A 19,388-nucleotide genomic window follows, 5' to 3' on the forward strand; every position below is an offset into this window, starting at 1 on the left:
TTTTATTTAAAAAAGTTGTTTTTTTAAAATATCTGTATGTATTGATTTAAGAGATGAAAGAAGAGGGAGAGAGAGATAGAAACATCAATGATGAGAGAGAATCATTGATCGGCTGCCTCCTGCACGCCCCACACTGGGGATCAAGCCCACAACTCAGGCATGTGCCCTGACCGGGAATCGAACCATGACCTCCTGGGTCATAGGCCAACGCTCGACCGCTGAGCCATGCTGGCCGGGCTATATGTGACTTTTTTAATTAGAAAAAAATACTCCTTCAGGGAAAATTAGAGATCTTACCGTGTTTCCGATCCTTTACTTCCGAGAGTCCCACCCACCTTCTACAGAACTTCTGTGTACTGAGCCAGTAGAGTGAGTTCATGGTCGTCACTGACTGGCCTTTCTTGTACAGGATGCCCTGGAGGCTGTGTCCATGGAAACAGGTTCCTCCGGTGACTTCTTCAGTCCAGTTGAACTGAAAACTTGAAGGGCTTTTTTGGGGAGCAGTTGGTGTTGAGTCAACCAGTGTGCTAAACTGTTTTTGTAGATTCACCACCATCTCTGGAAATGGAGGAAAAGGAAAGAAATAAAACTAATGTTAAATTCCAATAAAATCTGTAGTTCACTTGATAGTAATGCACCAATGTTGGTTTCTTAGTATGACAGATGCATCGTCAATAACATTAGGGGAAACTGAAAGTGGGTGAGGGGTGTAGGGGAACTTCTTAAAAAGGCTGAGATGGTAAATTTTATTCTATGTTTTACCACATTTATGAGTAAGACAACCTGAGGCAATTCTCCACACAGAGTTCTGGAAGCCATAGGAAGTGTTTAGATTTGGCGGGAGCCTCTGCTATTTGGGGAAGTGGCTTCCTGGGGGATTTCCTGCGGGGGGGCGGGGGGGGGATGTGGCCCTGGGTCCCAAGAAGAATGTCGCACACTCACTTTCCCAGCCAGGACCCAGGTATTAAGGAGAGAAAAGGCAGCTCACCCCTTCGCTTATACACCACTGATCTGTCGATGGGCGAGTGGTAGAGTGGCTTCTGGCTTTTCCACACGAACCTGTGGGGGCAGAAACACCGCTGGAGCAGGAGGAGAAAGGGCCGCACCCCCCCTGGGTCCCAAGAAGAATGTCGCACACTCACTTTCCCAGCCAGGACCCAGGTATTAAGGAGAGAAAAGGCAGCTCACCCCTTCGCTTATACACCACTGATCTGTCGATGGGCGAGTGGTAGAGTGGCTTCTGGCTTTTCCACACGAACCTGTGGGGGCAGAAACACCGCTGGAGCAGGAGGAGAAAGGGCCGCACCCCGTGCCAGAGCGCGGCTCTGAGGAGGGCCTGCAACAACTGCACTTCGGGGTGAAAGCTCTGCCTCAGGCGCCCCCTGACACAGGCTGTAGAGCGACGCCCTGCAGAGTGAAAGCGCCCAGCTCGGTGCAGAGAACAAGCCCCAGCAGCTGTGCTCCTCCCAAGAGCCTCCAGGGCCAGAGACCCCAACCTCCCAATGACACGCAGAGTGGAGGCGGGTCCCGCGCCAGGAAGTGCCCGCTGCCTATCCCAGGGAGTGAAGCCAGCTGACCCTGAGCGGAGGGTGAAGTCAGTGGTTCTGATTCGGATGCACAGACGCGCCTGGAGGCCAAGCCTACCCTGGTGAGGAGGGGGGGGGGGGTCTGGGCTCCAGCAGACACAGTCCCACCAGCCCCTATGCTCACCCTCGGCACCCAGGCAGCCTAGTAAAGTGGAGGTACCGCAGTGCTCCCCCAAATACACACAGCGTCCCCTCCAGAGCAGAGACCCAGGGCGTGTGGGCCCTCCCGGGTGGGGGGCAGCCCAGGCAGGAGGCAGGGGCGACAGGCTCCATTCTCCTGATTCACAGCAGGGAGAGACCTGCCTCCTTCGCGCCCAGGCCACGTTCTTACTCTGAGACAGCGTGGCCGCAGGCAGGGGCCAGGCTCTGCCACTTCCCACGCGTGACCGCAGGAGTCACATGTGACAGATGCTGGAGTTCTCCTTCCCGGGCCCCCCAGGCTGCGGGACCGGCGCGTGGTAAGGACTCATTTAAGTGTCTGGTGAAGAATGACTGGACGAATAAATGAACAAACCAAGAGACTCAACATCTCCAAGTCTGCCCGCCTTCACGGGTTGCTGTGAGGAAAAACCAAGGCCGTGCTATAACCCTGCACCGTTGTAGGAAGTAGTTCCTACCCAGGGCTGACCAAGTGTCTGGCTAGTAGACACTCAAGAAATATCTGTGGATTTTCTACCAAAAAAGCTGATAAGGAATAGAGAGTCAGAAACAGAGGTACATTTACGAGCAAACTCAATCCCAGTGCACGGAGGCCACGGGGTTCAGTAACTTGCCCGCGGGCACAGAGCGAGGCTGCCCACAGGCAGGGCCCCCAGCGCGGCGGGCTCTCCCCCCTTCACCACAGGGACCCTCCTCGGCACAGCGTTCAACGCCAGGGAGACAGACCGAAGCAGAGGCCCATCTGCTTCCCTTTGCTGTGTTTTGGAGGAATCTCTATTTTACGAGAACTTTCCAATTAAAGAAAAAGGTTATTAGAAAATAGCGGCTAATATTTCCAGAACAGAAGCGTGACAACGCTGATGAATCCATACCGATGACCCTTCATCTTCCAAATGTAAAGTAGCAGACTTGGAAAGAAGTAGGTGAATCTAAAACTAGCAGAGATGACGTACTTTGCCCTGGCTTCCTCCCATTTTTGTTTTTTCTCATCAAAAGACTTCTTCATAACTTGGTACCATTTTCTGAAATCAAAACATGGCTTATCTGAAAAAAAAATCCATGATAATCAAATTAGTCACATTATAATAATATACATTATTCATCTGAATCTTCATTCGCTGACATAATTAAACATCTATACAACAGCTCTTGGAAATTACGGATGGAGTCAATTTTCTGGACTCTATTCGAGTCCTGAGCGATAGTCACTCCTCCTCTGAGTTTCTACTGATGTCGTAGCCCCAACTAGATGCCATGGAAACTGCCTTTTGTGTGTCTGTTTCTCCTAGATTGGGCTACTACCTCCCTGAGGACACAGGACATATTCTGTTTCCACTACCCACCAGGCCTCTTCCTCCCAGCCCAGCGCCCAGCGCCCAGCGCCCAGCGCAGGGCCTGCACACAGCTGCCCTGTGTCTGAGACCACATGAGGAAGGGACTGACGGCCACTCCACGTGTGGAAGGGCACGACAGCAGCTGAATCCAGACTTCCGGTTTCATCAGCTCCCACTCTCGTTCTTCCTACTCCGATTCCAAACCCAGAGCTTCGGGGTAAGTGGGCAAGCAGACTGCCCCGCACAGCTGGCGTGTGTTTGGGATGTCAAGGTTAGAGCTGTCAGAGCTGCATGGAGTCCAGCTCAGCCACCCAGCGCTCTTCATTCACTCTACCTGGGGGTGGGACGAGCAGGGAGGGGAAATGAAAGGAAAGGAAAAGCAGAAAAGAGGATCCGCGTGAGGGAGTTAGAGGAAAGGAAGGCTGACAGGAGGAGGAAGAGGCTGCGTAAGTCTAGTTTTCCATGTTCTCTCATGAAGACAGTCTCCCTCCAGGTCTAGTTACAATTCTTTTCAACTGGCCTAAATGGTCATCACTCAATCCCACAGGCCTCGGAGGCCACACAGCCACCGAGGAGCGGCAACTAGCAAAGAGCTACAGGCAGAGGGGCAACTGTCAACAGAACACCAGGCCCTTTGACCCTAAGCAAGTCACAGCTTCTCTAAGGGCAAGTTCACTGATGACGTAGGGACAGTGGGCAGCAGAGCAGAAGAATGAAGACGACCCTGCCCGCTGACAGCTCAGGTTCAGGGTCAGAGGAGGTAACATGTCTGAGTGCTCTGCCTGCTCCACACGGCTCCATAGGCTGGGGCGGCCCTGCAGCCGGGAGGGCGCCAGGAGCCGGCCTGGCCATGGCCACCCCTTCACTCTGTGTGGGACCAACACGAGGCGGTCGCTGAACGAAGCACTGCATGTGCTCTGGAGTCACACACAAACCAATGGCCAAGCATGTGGAATCTTAGGAAAGTGAAGCTCGTAGAAGAGTGAGAGGTGGTCGCCAGGGCTGGGGCGGGAGATCGGGACAGCTGGTCACAGGCACAGACTTTCAGCTCTAACATGAACAAGGTCTGAGGATCCGATAGAGAGGCAGTGACTGCAGTTGTAACACTGTATAGTATAGTTGACATTTGCTAAGAAAGTTAAACTTCAATGTTTTCACACACACACACAAGTCACATACGTGCGGGCATGAGTGTGTTAGCTGACTGGACGGCAGGAAGCCTTTGACATGGACACGCATCAAAGCACAAATGGACACTTTCAATGTCTTATATGTCAGCTATTCCTCAATAAAACTGAGAATTCAGGAAGGACAACGCACATGAACCCTAGTGAGGACACCGAGAAACTGGGACTGCGTGTAAGAGTTCGCGTATTTATCATGTTACTGAGTCTCTTCGGCCAGTCACCATGGAGGGAGCACAGATCCGTTTCTTCTAAAACAGTAGGAGGGAGACGGCCCCGCCCACTCGCCGCTCCCCACCTACTTGTCTGCTGTGATGTATGCAGTACCTATTGTACGTCAAACAGGCTGCCACGCACTTTACAAATAGGGACAATCTACTAGGGACAGACATGCTCGGTCCACGGGTGGTCACTCAATGGGCTAAACATCTAACGGAAGTTGGACGGGAGTGGCTGTGGCAGGAGGGATTAGTCCTGATTTGGAAAAGGGGATGGGGAGCAGGTGAGAAGAGAAGGTGTTACCGTGCACCTTGAAGAGTGCAGAGGGACTTGCCAGGGCTGGAGGGCTGGGGGGGCTGAGGGGACAGGGGGAAAAGGGAAGAGCACTTCAGGTAGGAGAACCAGAGTGAGCAAAGGCTGAAGGCATCGGAACAGCCGGCCCAGTCATAACACTGCCCGGAGGTTCACCGCCTAGCGTGGCTGCAAGCTGGCCTTTGCACACAGTAGGAGGGCACTGACGTTCTCCATAGCCGAGAGCTATAATCAGATAACTATGTAAAAGAAGAATCCGGTACAATAAATCCCCACATTTATTGATCCTTTAACCCGCTGCTTATCTTTGACTTTGACTGATAAAAAAAAGCAAGTACCTTCTTTGTTCTCTTCGTTGTATGTCTCAGCAATAGCAGACAAAGACCTGGAGACACCAACAAACAAGTCAATTTATGTAGAAATCCCTCATCTGAAGAGTGAAATTTTGAATTCTTCGGAAAGAAAAGTACACGCAGTCCTTGACACTGAGGCGACTTCAGTGGAGAAGCCCTCCCTGACGCAGGGAGGAGGACACCACAAATGCTGCCACTCCCTGCTGGTCTCCGGGAGGGCCTCATTTTACAGTTCCTTTACTTCCCAAAGGATCTGAGACGCACAGTGCCCGGAGCCGCAGGCATGCAGATGGAGGTGAATGATTCTCTAGGACTGTGAAGGTGAAAACTCAGGAGCCAGTGGAACAATGAGAAACGTGTATCTACCCAGAAACTAGAAATAAAACAGGATACAAAAAAAGTACTAAACACACACACGCACGAAGTCAGGATGACACCTGCCAACCGGCCGTCACTCCGGCGCTGGAGGAAGTGCTGCTGCCGGTCCCTGCCCAGAACCGCCGAGCTCGCTCTCCACGGGGAGCGCGTGGCGTCCCTCCCTCCGATGAGGTACAACAGCAGTTTCCCCGAGACAACCGACACTCACCATTCTACGTTGTCGTCCAACAGGAAGAGCAGCTTCAACACTATCACAATGACGGCCACCGCCTGCACGTCGTACTTCACAGTCCTTCCCTTCCTGGCTATGGGGTCAAAGGTCAGGAAGTCCACCTCCCCGATGCCAGCCATCTTGACCACCTGGCAGGTGAAATCGGACATTTCGTCTGTGGAAGGAAAGACAGTGCGATAGGAAACAACAAAAACACTAACATGTGTGTCCAGATGACGAGCTTTATCTTCAAACACCGTGCTGCCCGGCCGGCGTGGCTCAGTGGTTGAGCGTTGACCTATGGGCCAGGAGGTCATGGTTTGATTCCCAGTCAGGGCACATGCTTGGGTTATAGAGGCATAGTCTCTTCTCACATAATTTAGAAATGGGAACCATATTATTGTTATAAAGAATGACATTTCTTGAAAACTACTTACTTTATTTTAAAATATATTTTATTGATTTTTTACAGAGAGGAAGGGAGAGAGGGATAGAGAGGTAGAAACATCGATGAGAGAGAAACATCAATCAGCCGCCTCCTGCACACTCCCCACTGGGGATGTGCCCGCAACCAAGGTACATGCCCTTGACTGGAATTGAACCTGGGACCCTTGAGTCCGCAGGCCGACGCTCTATCCACTGAGCCAAACCGGCCAGGGCAAAACTACTTACTTTATTTTAAATTAATATCTTGAACTGCTTCTCTTACTAAAAGTACAGAGTAATAAAAAGGCAAATGGGCCCTGGCCAGCAGGGCTCAGGGCTGGGGTGTCAGCCTGTGCACCCAAGGGTCTTGGGTCTGATTCCAGGTCAAGGGCATGTGCCTGATTGCAGGTTCAGTGCCCAGCCCCAGGTTGGGGCGCATGCAGGAGGCAACCATTCGACGTGTCTCTCTCACATCAATGTTTCTCTCTCTCATCCTCTCCTCCTCCTTTCCACTCTCTCTGAAAATAAATGGAAAACAAATATCTTGGGTGAAGATTATAAAAAAAGAAGAAAATGGAAGAAATCATGAGAAAGGAAGAGCGGAGGAAACTGAGGCGTGCGGGCTCGGACCCAGAGCCAACGCGGTGGACATTGGCTCTGGGACATGAAGACTGGGTGCCAGCGTGTCCTCTGCCGCCGCCAGCCAGGCCCCGGAGCCTCGCTAGCTCTCATGCTATTGAGGCACTGCACGTGGAAGTACGGGAAACGCGGCTGGGCTCTGGGACGTGAAGACTGGGTGCCAGCATGTCCTCTGCCACCGCCAGCCAGGCCCGGAGCCTCGCTAGCTCTCGTGCTATTGAGGCACTGCACGTGGAAGTACGGGAAACGCTCAAGTTCCCCACAAAACACACACGACGGTGAAAGCTGCCAGGAATTCTCTGGAGCAGGCACCCGGCCCGGTATGAGGAACAAGACCAGAAAATGGGGTTGGAGCTCATTCAGAGCCGGCAGAGCCAGTGCTGACTCAGCAGGGCGTGTGCGCTGGAGGACACCTCCCTGCTGCTCCGAGACCACGGGTCACACGGGCGGGCTCTGGGGCGGGCACTGCGCTCAGCTCCTGGGCACCCGCGAAGGCCACCAACATCCCAGAGTCTCCCCACAATCCCATGGGTGTTGTGCAAACCAAGGCCACAGCTCAGACTCTAACCTCCGAGGTGCAGGGGGAGCACATCTTAATTTGTAGGGCATCTGTTTGTTGTTTCCCCCACTACTAACCATACCACCTCAATACAGGACATTCATAAGACACGGGAAGGTAGAAGGAAGGAAAACGCATAACCAGAACCTAGAATAGCACTGTAAGAGTTGGCATATTTACTCCTAATATTTTATGAATACTTTCATGTTATGTAGCTGTAGTGATGTTATATATAATTTTGTAATTTGGGTCATTTCACTTTTTTATTGTATCACAAACATTTTATTGTAACACAAAAAGCTTAAATTATTTTTGTTCCTTTAAAAATATTTTTAAATTACAGACTTAATGTTTATACTTGTGTATATGTTACTAATTATATTTAAATTATAATTAAAATACTGTACACAGTTTCACAAGCTGCTTTTCTCATATATCTCTTTTCCTTGTCTATTAAAAATATACTCGGTCACAACTTTGATACTCGAAGCAATAGTATAGTCACCCCACGTTTACATTTTCTCCTAAAAATAAAAGTCCTGAACTTCTCACATTTCTAGTTCAGCCAGAAATTCAAGAAGGACTCTGTGGGCAGCCTGTGCCACGTGTGGTGAGCGAGTCTACGTGGCCCTGCGTCCTGGTGTGGCTGCCCACGAGCTCACGTGCTCCAGCCACTTGGGGCGCCACTTGTTTTAGGGACGGGAAGTAGCATTAGGTTTCCAAACCACAAACATGTCGTCTAATAAAAATTAGCTTCTGGGGTTTTTTTAAATTAGGGTTCCTTATGCAATAATCCTGCTTCATGCACAGGAAGAAGTGCTGCTCTGGGGGCAGCGGGCATGGGTAACACGCCGAAGCGTCTGTCCCGTTACCTGCAGGCAGCGAACCGACTGTAAACCCACCGTGTGCTCTCAGCACAGCCCTCGCCCCGCAGAGCTCTCCACTCCCGAGCAGCGCTCTGCGCTGGGCCAGGTGGTCTGGGATGCCCTGGGAAGGGCTGTGAAATGAAGTTCCTGTTGCGACGGCCCTGCCGGGTGGCTCTGCTGGTCTGGGACCTGCGAGGACACCCCATTGTGCTCACTAGCGTTCTAGAAGCTTGTCACCACCGATACCCTTTCTTACCGGGAAGGTTGACTTCCATCAGGTACTTCCGACACAGGATGTTGGGGTGGAGGTAGCAGTCCTCCGTGATGGCCGGGAAGCGAGGCAGGTCCAGGAAGGTGGCGACGTCAATCATCTGCCTGTAGACGTCCTCGTAGCTGGGCCACGACTGAAACAGAGTCCAGCAGCAGTTTCCGCACGTGAGTGAGTGTTAAAGCGTTTTCCGACCTAAAGTCTCATGTCCTCACTGAGCGAGGCTGGGGATGTGGAGGAAAGCACGGGGAGAACACGCCCACATCCCACTATCCTCGCTCAGCGCTTTAGACGGTAGTAACACTGACTAAAAAGGGCACTAAGGTTCGATTTGGCTCTAAGACTCTTCCTGGGCGATGTGCTGAAAGCCTAACTTCCTGCCAATCACAGAGGAATCGGGGCACAGACGACGCTGCGGGTCGGACCCCTTGGAGTGAGTGTGGTCAGACCCGCTCTAACGCAGGCACCGCCTCACTAACCTTCCAGCTCACAGCTCACACGCGGAGGTCATGTTACATCCCATTCACGTGCTTCCACGGGACTCACACGGATGCTGGACCCCATGTTCACAGCAGCATTATCCGTGAGAGCCAAAGGTGAACAGCGAAGTGTCCAGGAATGACTGGCTCCCCAGACGGGCTACGCGTCAGCCTTAAACAGGAACAGGACCACAGGCTGCACGGTGAGCCTCCCGTTGGGAAGATGGGAAGGCCTGCAGGTGGGTGGTGGTGATGGCGCAACGTAAATGCATTTAATGCTACTGAACTGCACACTTCAACATGGTTTAAGTGGTAAATGCTATGTCATGTATATTTTACCACAATTTTAAGAAAGTATAAAAAAGGAAGCTAAACATCACCTAAAGGAAAATAATAAGCTAAAGATGTAAAAAATACCAAGTACATAAATTCTACAAACATCTTAGCAAGAGAGACATACACCTGGGGGGAGTCAATGATTAAACCGTAACTGTTACACATACAGTATCAGGTATAGCGAGTGCCTTGCCCACAAGACCAAACACGCTGAGCACAAAGCAGTGCGCACGCGCGCCGGGCCTCCTGCTCAGGGTTCTCTGCCCAGAGGCCGTGCCGGGGACACTGGGCGCTCAGGACGAGGCTGGCGGCGATCTAGTGCCTCCGACGAGGGAGCCCCGCCACTTCGGTCCCAGGGAGTCACCAGGAGGACCAGCCACCTCCTGCCTCCGACATCACTCGAAGTGGTGGCCCAACTGTCCCTGCACATCTGCTCCGATTCCCGCTGGGCCAGGCCGATCGGGGCCGGCCCTGCACGCTCAGCAGGTGCCTAACCTGGCAGAGGCCGAGAGCACCGTCCGCAGCTGTTCTAGAGGCGCAGCCCACAGTGAACCGTGTTTGCTTCTGTCCCACTGGCCTTGCCCAGGGAGGCGAGTCAGGCTCTAATTCTGACAAGATTCTAACACAGGGGTCCTCAAACTACGGCCCGCGGGCCACATGCAAATACAAATATTGTATTTGTTCCCGTTTTTTTACTTCAAATAAGATATGTGCTGTGTGCATAGGAATTTGTTCATAGTTTTTTTTAAAACTATAGTCCGGCCCTCCAACAGTCTGAGGGACAGTGAACTGGCCCCCTGTTAAAAAAGTTTGAGGACCCCTGTATCTAACACATGGAAAACTATCGTGATAATTACAGCAAACACTAATGACTGCGTTAGAATGATCTTATTTTGACTTTTAGAAAATGTGTTCGTGCATAGACCATGAAAGGGAAGGGCCTCATAGAAGCTGCCAGGTAGTCACACCACATTTTCACTGGGAATCTCTTATGGATTAAGAAGAATGAGAGGCTGACCAGAATCCTGGGATAACAAGGTAGAATGGCACCTGTTCTATACTGGACTTTGGTTACCTGCTAATTAGTCTAATTCTACCTCAAATATTTTGTGGAACGAGCTGGAAAAATAAGAGGCAGAGAGATAAGACTGGTCTGTCCTGCTCAAAGCACCCTCTCTGTCAGAATCCTTTGCAAGATGCTTGTTAAAAAGGCACCTTCCGTCCTGGCTGGGGTTGGTCAGTGGTTAGAGTGTCAGCCCTCGGACGGAAGGGTCTCGGGTTCGATTCCTGGCCAAGGGCATGCACCTGGGTTGCAGGTTCAATCCCTGGCCCTGGTTGGGGCAGGTGTGGAAGGCAACCAATAGATGTTTCTCTCTCTCTCCCTCCCTCCCACTCTCTCTGAATATTCAATAGAAAATCAAATACACATTCCTAAACCCCACACCAGACTTACTGCAGAACCTGACAGTGGGTCTAAGAATCGGGGCTTAGACAAGCTCTCCAGGATATTCTCACGCAAAATAAACGAAGTGAAATGAAGCACAGTGTTTCCCAACCTCGTCCCTGCCGCCTGAGGAGACCCTCTCGTGGTTCACCCACAGCCTGACGACAGAGCTGCGCCCACACATTCCAGGGGTGGGTGCGACGCTGTGGGTGGCCGGAGGGAAGGAAACATCAGCTGGTTTCTCCTCCCGGGCCTGGCAGGAGGGAGGTGTGGGGGCGAGGGACTGACAACACCTGCTACCCTGACACTCACCTCGATTCCTCCAGGAGGACCTCCAGCCTGTCCGAGTGTCACCCTAACAGGCTGCACAACCTACCCCCGGAGCTAGTGTGGCCTACAGAGCACACGGTGAGCAAATGTCGGATTGTCCTGAAACTCATCCTGGAAGTGACTGACGGCCCGAAGCCTTTTCCCCGTCAGTCAGCAGGGACCCAGTTTCACCTGGGCGAGACTGCTCCGGGCGGAGTGAGTCATCCTGGCAGCGTGCCCTCGGTGGGGCTGGCTGAACCAGAGTGACATCTTTTCTTTTCACTCATTCAGAGAGATCAGAATGTTGTTGATCAACATTCAAAATCCTAGAGCCACTGCTGGGGGGACTCCCAGCCCCTCCCCCTGCGGAGCGGGAGGGGTGACGGCAGGACGGCCTCCTGCGAGGCCTGGGAAACACTGCCAGGGACCACGAAGAGCCCGGCTACAAAGGATCTGTGCAGAAATTGGTCTGTGGGTTGAAAACATACAAAAATGAAGCAAATCAAGGCTGAAAAGACAGAAGCAGCGCCAGTGGCAGGAAATGCTGCGTCTGAGGTAGAGACCAGTGTCGGGGCAGCAGTGACTGGATATTTGGTGCCTGCATAGGCAGGGTGTCCCCAAAAGAGACCAGATGTTCAGTTCTTTCCACCAGAAGAACTACAAGATTTTTGCTGGAAGAAAATGATGCTTCGAATCAGTACCATCCATACTCCAGAAACTTGAGTCAAAAATAAAACAGCAGATGAGGCAAAGGCAGATAAAGAAGGAGGTTGTCTTCAGATTAAGTCAAAAACAAAAACAAATAAGACAGAAAGAACGGCTACCGACCTGGAGTTGGGAACCACAAAGAAAAATCCCAAACTTAATGAGCACACCTGCCCGCCCCGCGCTTTGCTCTCCGCCGAAAAGGAAAACAAAGCCCATCTCTGCACTGTACGCAGGCCGGGTCTGAGGAGCCTTGCCAGCTGTTGTCACCGGGACAGAGGGGCCCACTTAAACACGAACAGAGCAGCTTAATGGAAAGAAACAGTCCACGGGGGATGAAGGTTTAAGGGTCTTTAAAGCGCTCTCTCTTTTTCTGGCTTGTTTTTTAAGGTGTGCTCGACTTGCTGGAATAACAAAAACAAACTAAAACCAAACACAGAAGAAAAACAGTCCCAGCAGCCCACACACACACTCCCGGCATCATCTCCGCCGCCAGCGCCAGAACAATCGCACCTTTTGTCATTGCTGGTGGAGGCACAGCTGCCGAGGGAGCCAGGCCCGGGAGAAAGCGGAGGCACGGAAGGAGGGAGAAAAGCGTCCTTTGTTAGCGAAAAGCGTTTCCATTTAAAAGTTTCAACACACTGTGGAAGAGTGAACGCACTTCTGCGAGCAAAGGCACAGCATGCGATGAGGAAAAGCTGCCTGTCGATTACATAAACTGTCATTTGAACGTGCGAACCTCCCCCCTTTTTCCTGAAAACTGAGGGGACAGGCAGGAGGGACTGTGGGCTCTAACCAGCTGAGGCTGAAGAGGAGTCTACAGGGCACATACAGCCCTAGCTGATTTTGCTCAGTGGTTAGAGCGTGGGCCTGCGGACCGTAGGTCCCGGGTTCCATTCCGGTCAAGGGCACGTACCTCAGTTGCAGGCTCCTCCCCAGCCTGGGCCCTAATGGAGCCTCGTGCAGGAGGCAACCAATCCATGTTTCTCTTACGTTGATATTTCTCTCTGTCTTTCCCTTTTTCTTCAACTCTCTCTAAAAATCAGCGCAAAAATATCCTCAGGTGAGGATTAAAAAAAATGTAACAAAAAAACAAAGGGTACATAAGAAAATATGACACACTGGGCTTGAGTGGTACAGATTCATTTCATAACAAAAGTGAAAAACCACACGGTTATATGTTCCGAAAGACCACGAGGCTATGACGAATTGTCCTCGCACGCATTCGAAACGAGTGCTTGGGAAAGCTTTTTATTGAATTTCACAAATATTTCAGCGCGTTTATTTTCCTTCGTGAAGCAATGCCCTACGACAGGTCAGGACACGCTGGAGTTTCTGTTGCACAACAGCGGCCCTGTGATACCCGATTGCAATGCTGTCAGAGGTGAGCGCCTGCGGAGCCTCACCCTTCACTCACTGTTCTTCTGCAGCAAAGATGCGGCTGAGAAGCTAATGCTACCGGCACCTGCTAATCCGAACGTAAAGCCAGACTTTGTGTCCCAGAGCACAGCCAACAAGGAAGAAAAGCCGGGTCAGCAGTGATGACAGAGCTCTGCTCTGCGCTGTGTGGAGGGAGGGTATGAATTCCACACGCACTGTGAACCTCCGAGGTGCACCTCGCATTTTCAGCCCCTAGGATTACCTTAATGGCTGTAAACCTACCAGTCGTCACAAAAAATACTTTTCTATGTCAAAGTCTAGTCTGCTGGGCGTCATTGGCAAGCACATTGCTTTCTGTGAAATACAGTCTTGGTCCTGGGGGTGAGTTTAGAAATGGTGTCGGCTGCACAGACACATCTTATGAATAAACACAAACGTATGGCCCTGACCGGTTTGGCTCAGTGGCTAGCCCAGGGATGGGCAAACTTTTTGACTCGAGGGCCACAATGGGTTCTTAAACTGGACCGGAGGCTGGAACAAAAGCATGGATGGAGTGTTTGTGTGAACTAATATAAATTCAAAGTAAACATCATTACATAAAAGGGTACGGTCTTTTTTTTTTTTAGTTTTATTCATTTCAAACGGGCCGGATCCGGCCCGTGGGCCGTAGTTTGCCCACGGCTGCCCTGGTGCCACCAGAATTTCCCCAGAGTGTGGGACCTTCCCTAGAACCATGGAAGGGGCAACACAGGCTCCCTAGGTGGCTTTTCAGAAGAGGCCCATTACACAGCACCAAACTTCGGGTCATTACAAAGTGATTCCCAACTTGTCTGAAGGCAAGAATAACCTTGGGTGCTATTTATTTATTTATTTATTTATTTATTTATTGGAAATATTAGTCGTTCTTACCTAATAGGTAAGATAATTTTTATGATAATTGAGTTAATTCATGCCAAGCACTTGAAATAGTTCCTGGCATATAGTAAGAACTTAGTAAATATTAACTTTTAAACAAAATACAAACAAAAAAATACTGGAGGAGGAAAGTGGCATTAGTAAAATCAGGCCCAGCTATGAGCCACCCCTGATCCTCCTCTAGGGGTTACAAAGCTGGTAATCACATCCAGCCTCAACCACCAACACTTCCTGAGGGCTTTGCAATCCCATTAGCCTATTGAAGCGCTCCCAGGCAAAGGCCAGGTGGCCACAGGTCAGTGGCTTCCCCCAGGGGGTCCTAAAAGGGGTTTGATGGTTGTAGAAGCTCGCTCTCTCTTTCCCTCCCTCTTTCACTCTCCCTAAAAATCAATGGAAAAATATCCTGGGGTGAAGATTCACATAAAAAAAAAGACTTGCCAACAGAATGGGAGACAAGAATTTGTTTGGCCCCAGGATCAGAGCGAGGAAAAACCCAGAGTCCTCCTCCTCCTTTTTTTTTTTTTTTTTAATATATTCTTATTGATTTCAGAGAGGAAGGGAGAGGGAAAGATAGAAATATCAGTGATGAGAGAGAATCATTGATTGGCTGCCTCCTGCACTACCCCTACTGGGGATTGAGCCCACACCTGTGCATGTGCCATGACCTGGAATTAACAGTGATGGCGAACCTATGACACGCGTGTCAGAGGTGACACGCGAACTCATTTTTTTGGTTGATTTTTCTTTGTTAAATGGCATTTAAATATATAAAATAAATCTCAAGCCCTGGTAGGTTTGGCTCAGCGGATAGAGCGTCAGCCTGCGGACTGAAGGGTCCCGGGTTCGATTCCGGTCAGGGGGCGGACAGGAGGCAGCTGAATCGATGTTTCTCTCTCATCGATGTTTCTAACTCGCTATCCCTCTCCCTTCCTCTCTGTGAAAAAATCAATAAAATATATTAAAAAAATAAATATCAAAAATATAAGTCTTTGTTTTACTATGGTTGCAAATATCAAAAAATTTCTATATGTGACAGGCACCAGAGTTAAGTTAGGGTTTTTCAAAATGCTGACACGCCGAGCTCAAAAGGTTCGCCATCACTGGAATAGAACCTGGGACCCGTCAGTCCACAGGCCGCCGCTCTACCCACTGAACCACACCAGCCCGGGCGAGTCCTCCTTCTAAGGGCCTCTATTCTCCAACTGTTCTGCTGATGCTGCAGGACTTGTTTGAACCCACATATCTGTGCTGCGGGGATGAGAGCTGGGATCCAGGAGAGCGGATAACCCCCAAATAACTCCTATCTGGTCTCGGAGGGCTATGGGATTATCTTTGCAGCGATGCACCTGTGTCATGACTCAGTCTCCCGTGGACTAGCACCCAGCCTGGCCCCTTCTCTGCTCCTGGAAGCAGAGGTGAGGGCAGACTGGGCTGAGCACGCCAGCTACTGGGAGGTACTGGCCTAGAATCAAACCAAATCACAGACAATCCACATTAAGACGCTGGTTTCACTTAGCAAACCAGTGTAGCTCACACAGACATTTTCTGACCGAAGCAATTCACTCCTGGGTTCAGTATATTGGTAAAGGGCACAAATTAACTGATAAGATTATTTATTTCACACACTGGTTTTCATGAGTGATACTGACACACCCAGAATTTGCATTGTTAATATCCTTGTTATAAGCAGAAATTATATCACTTAGATATTTATCACTAAAATATCAATAGAATGCTTTTTTATTTTGTCAATCAAATGCCACTACTTAATGGCCTCCCAATATGTTACATAATAAATACACCAGAAGCAGTCTGGAAGTTTCCTACTTACGTGGGAAAGCTCCCCCCAAAATTTGCAATCTTCTAAAAATAAAGTATTTAAACGTATCCTGTTTTCTTTAGCTATTTCAAGTAACACAGACTGAGTCCTGACCATGTGTACAGAATTGCATCAGGTCTATGGATAAGAAGTGTTAAATGTGGTCCCTACTCTCAAAGAGTATTGGGGGTGCAAGACATATAGAAATAAACCCATGCATTACATACTGCCTTTACTCCTCTGGGCCAGAAATTCTATTTAGACAACACCTCTAGCTGCCTTTAAAACCTTGAAAAATACAGAAGAATACATGTAACATACTGTAAGCTATGTAATAAAATGAGTAACCATGGGATGAAATGTTAACAACAGTTGAATCTGGGCAAAGGTCATATAGGTGTTCCTTGTACTTTTTTGTATTGTTTGTATTTTTGCGACTTTTCTGTAAATCTAAAATTTTTCCAAAATAAAGTTTACTTAAAAAAAGAAAAACTCTTCAAGATGTAAGTGAAAAAGGCAAAGTGCAATGGTTATTGTTACGAAGGCACAACATGTAACTGGCATCCCAGAAAAATCCAGGGCTGACATTATTTCTTCAGCCTGTACTTTCTACCGCAATGTCTGTAAGAAACTGCTCACCTATTTTACCCAGTCCCCGCACTCAATATTAACTAAAAAACAGCCAACAAAAGAAATTATTACCAGGAAAAGAATTCTGTGTAAACAACAGCCCATAACCAATAACATGGTCAGCTGGGGGAAATGTTTAAAGCAAAGATTAGACTAGTGACAATATTCATGAATAGAGATTGCAATTTTTTAAAAACCCAATAATAAATGAGCAATGAGATACTTTAGGCATTTAAGAAAAATATCTGACTATTGACTCTACTTCTAAATAGACCATCAGAAACTGACAATCAGAGAACTGGAAGAAAACATATAAAATAACAGTTCCCGGCCCGGCCAGCAGGAAGCACAGGGCTAATCTCCGAGCAAACAAATGAGCCGTTTATTGCTGGGGGCGGATTCCAGGCTGCGCACAGGAGTGAGGGGCCCAGGGGTCTGGCTGAGCGGAGGAGACAGAGGCTCTGGAAGCTGCGGTGGCTGTAAGTCGCAGGCAGAGCACCAGAGGTGTAATTAATAAATCAACAATGGAGAGAAAATGAAACCAAAAAATCTTAATTCAAAAGAAAGAAGGAAAAGAGGGAGAAAAAGGAATAAAGACTAGATGGGACAAATAATACTAAGATGGTAGATGTAAACCCAACCAACTTTAGAATTACATCAAATATAAATGGCCTGAACACTTTAATTAAAAGGCAGAGATTATAAGACTGGTTAAAAAATATCAAGACTTAACTACATATTATCTACCAAATACCCATTTTAAATATAAAGACCTAGGTTAAATACAAAAGATTGGAAAAAGCTATCTATAATAATAAAAGTGTAATATGCAAAACGACCGAACAGCAAAACCACCATCTGGACGACCACGCTATGACACGCACTGGCGCCAGGCCAGCCAAGGCGGGTGCAATGCGATTGAAAAATCGCCATGATCGACCCTCAGAGGGAGGCCCAGGCCACCGGCCAGCGGGGCAATTAATCGGGGGGCTCCGAGATTGCCCCGCAGAGGGAGGCCCAGGCCATCCTCTGCAGAGCGATCGATGCGGGGGGAGGGGGGGATGCCCCCACAATTGATTGCCCTGCAGAGGGGGGCCCAGGAGATAGTTTAGATTAGGTCCGCTACTGAGAACATAGTATTTGAGGCTGAAACCCTGAGTCATCACCAGAAATACATGGGGCTACAGCAGCTGCAGGCACTCCTGACCACACCGCCCGCGGAAGGCAGTGCCCAGTCTCACTGAGCTCCTGAGCGAGGCCTCCGGGGAGCGCACGCCGTGCGGCTAGCACAGCACAGCACAGCCTCTGGACTCCACACCCCGCCTGTCAGGTTGCAGTCATTACACATTTGGCCACAATGGGACCATTACTATTGGAAAGGGTACAGAGAACACATTTTTAGAATCACTAATTTTGTAGACTGAAACTTGAGTGTCTAGGAGAGTATATATCGAGTGAAACCAAATGTCTTCACCCAAAATGCAATTACTGGTCAGGTACCAATCCCAAGCACGTAACCCGAGTCCAGGAAGCACTATCCTTTGCAAGAAGCTGAATTATGGGAATCAAAATCATGAGCTCCCATAACGAGAAGTAAGTCACATCCTTAGGCTCCCTGGGACCTGCTTTAAGGAAATTTAGAAATGGGCGCAAAGGTTTAGTTTTCTTTTAATAGACTTTTAAAATGAAACTCTGCTTCCAGAAATGATACATTTTTCTCCTCCAAGCAGCTTGGTTACCCCCTGTATCCCCACCTTAGAGAAAAAGCTTTTCCAGCCGAGATATGCCTGCATTTTGAATCTATTATCGCAAACAATCCTCATTAGCACCCTGATGAAGCAGAGGTCTGTTTATTCCCAACTCACATTTCTTGTTAGGACAGTTTCCTTACTGGAAAAATAAGAAAAGTAAACTAAATACTCTCTATATTTCTCCCAGCCTTCATACTCCATGACTGTACTAAAAGTTCTGGGGTCCATCCTGAGAAGCTTAACATTGTTAAAGACAACTAAGTAATAATTTTAGGCACCAGAAAAGAGTACAAATCACCTCAACCAAGTAAAAATTATTAACGTGCTCAATTGAATGGTGAATGGCTCTGAGAAATCAGGTTAAACCCCAGGCAATTAGGATATAAGATAAAGAATATACTAGGAATTTAGAGGAGAGAGAGAAGGGGAGAGGGACGATGAGGGGGAGGGAGCCAGAGGAAAGACAGAATTTTTTATTAACCAAAACTAAGCTGGTAATTAACACAGAAATGATAACTCGGTTCCATTGGTTCCTCTAGGAAAGTGGAATAAATGTACAGACACACACCTGGAGTCGCTGAACCAGGCGTCTTTTCCTCTGAGCAGAGCATTAAACAGGGCTCAGATGGCTGGCCATGAACAATTTCTGGCAGCTAAGTTTAAAATTACTAATCGGTGAGTTATACAGACTTTAAAATCAATTCTTCTAAGAAAAGCTTCAATGCGACAGTTTCAGGGCAGCATCAGCAGTGCCCACATTTCGGTGGCCTTGAGCACGGAAGCCATTAGAAAAGATGAAAACCCAATTGACCTTGAGTCCGGCTAGTTCCGAAACTCAGGGCTGGTGCTACGCTCTTCCCAGACGTGAGGCCTCCTGAGGGTCAGGTGCACCTTATACCCCGGCCTTCCTCCCGACTCCGGCCACGCTCCACCACGTCGCTGACAAGCAGCTGGGGCCTGGAGTGCCGCCTGCAAGAGCAGACGGGTCCTCTGTCCCCAGTCCTTTAAGTCAGAGACCGCAGCCCTGCCCAGGCTGAGAGGTAGACTAGGGCCTCCCACAAGGTGCACCCTGCCGCAGGCTGCTCCAGCCAGCCGCCTGTGCCTCCTGCAGACGCAGGTACGCGTC

The 19,388-nt window shown here is 49.3% G+C and overlaps 1 protein-coding gene across 1 annotated transcript in view; it reads right to left on the bottom strand.

Annotated features, from left to right (window-relative positions):
• The window catches only part of TAF1B (TATA box binding protein (TBP)-associated factor, RNA polymerase I, B, 63kDa), a 39,938-nt gene that overhangs the window by 1,480 nt on the left and 19,070 nt on the right, over window positions 1-19,388 (bottom strand). The window contains exons 10-15 of the mRNA XM_014540534.1: window positions 8,483-8,630; window positions 5,734-5,911; window positions 5,133-5,179; window positions 2,699-2,789; window positions 1,189-1,259; window positions 298-558 (exon numbers count right to left, since the gene is read on the bottom strand). Of these exons, the coding sequence (XP_014396020.1) occupies window positions 298-558; window positions 1,189-1,259; window positions 2,699-2,789; window positions 5,133-5,179; window positions 5,734-5,911; window positions 8,483-8,630 (796 nt within the window). The remainder of the gene's footprint in view (window positions 1-297; window positions 559-1,188; window positions 1,260-2,698; window positions 2,790-5,132; window positions 5,180-5,733; window positions 5,912-8,482; window positions 8,631-19,388) is intronic.

The sequence above is a fragment of the Myotis brandtii genome, unplaced genomic scaffold, assembly GCF_000412655.1.
Source record: "Myotis brandtii unplaced genomic scaffold, ASM41265v1 scaffold247, whole genome shotgun sequence".
Lineage (NCBI taxonomy): Eukaryota > Metazoa > Chordata > Mammalia > Chiroptera > Vespertilionidae > Myotis > Myotis brandtii.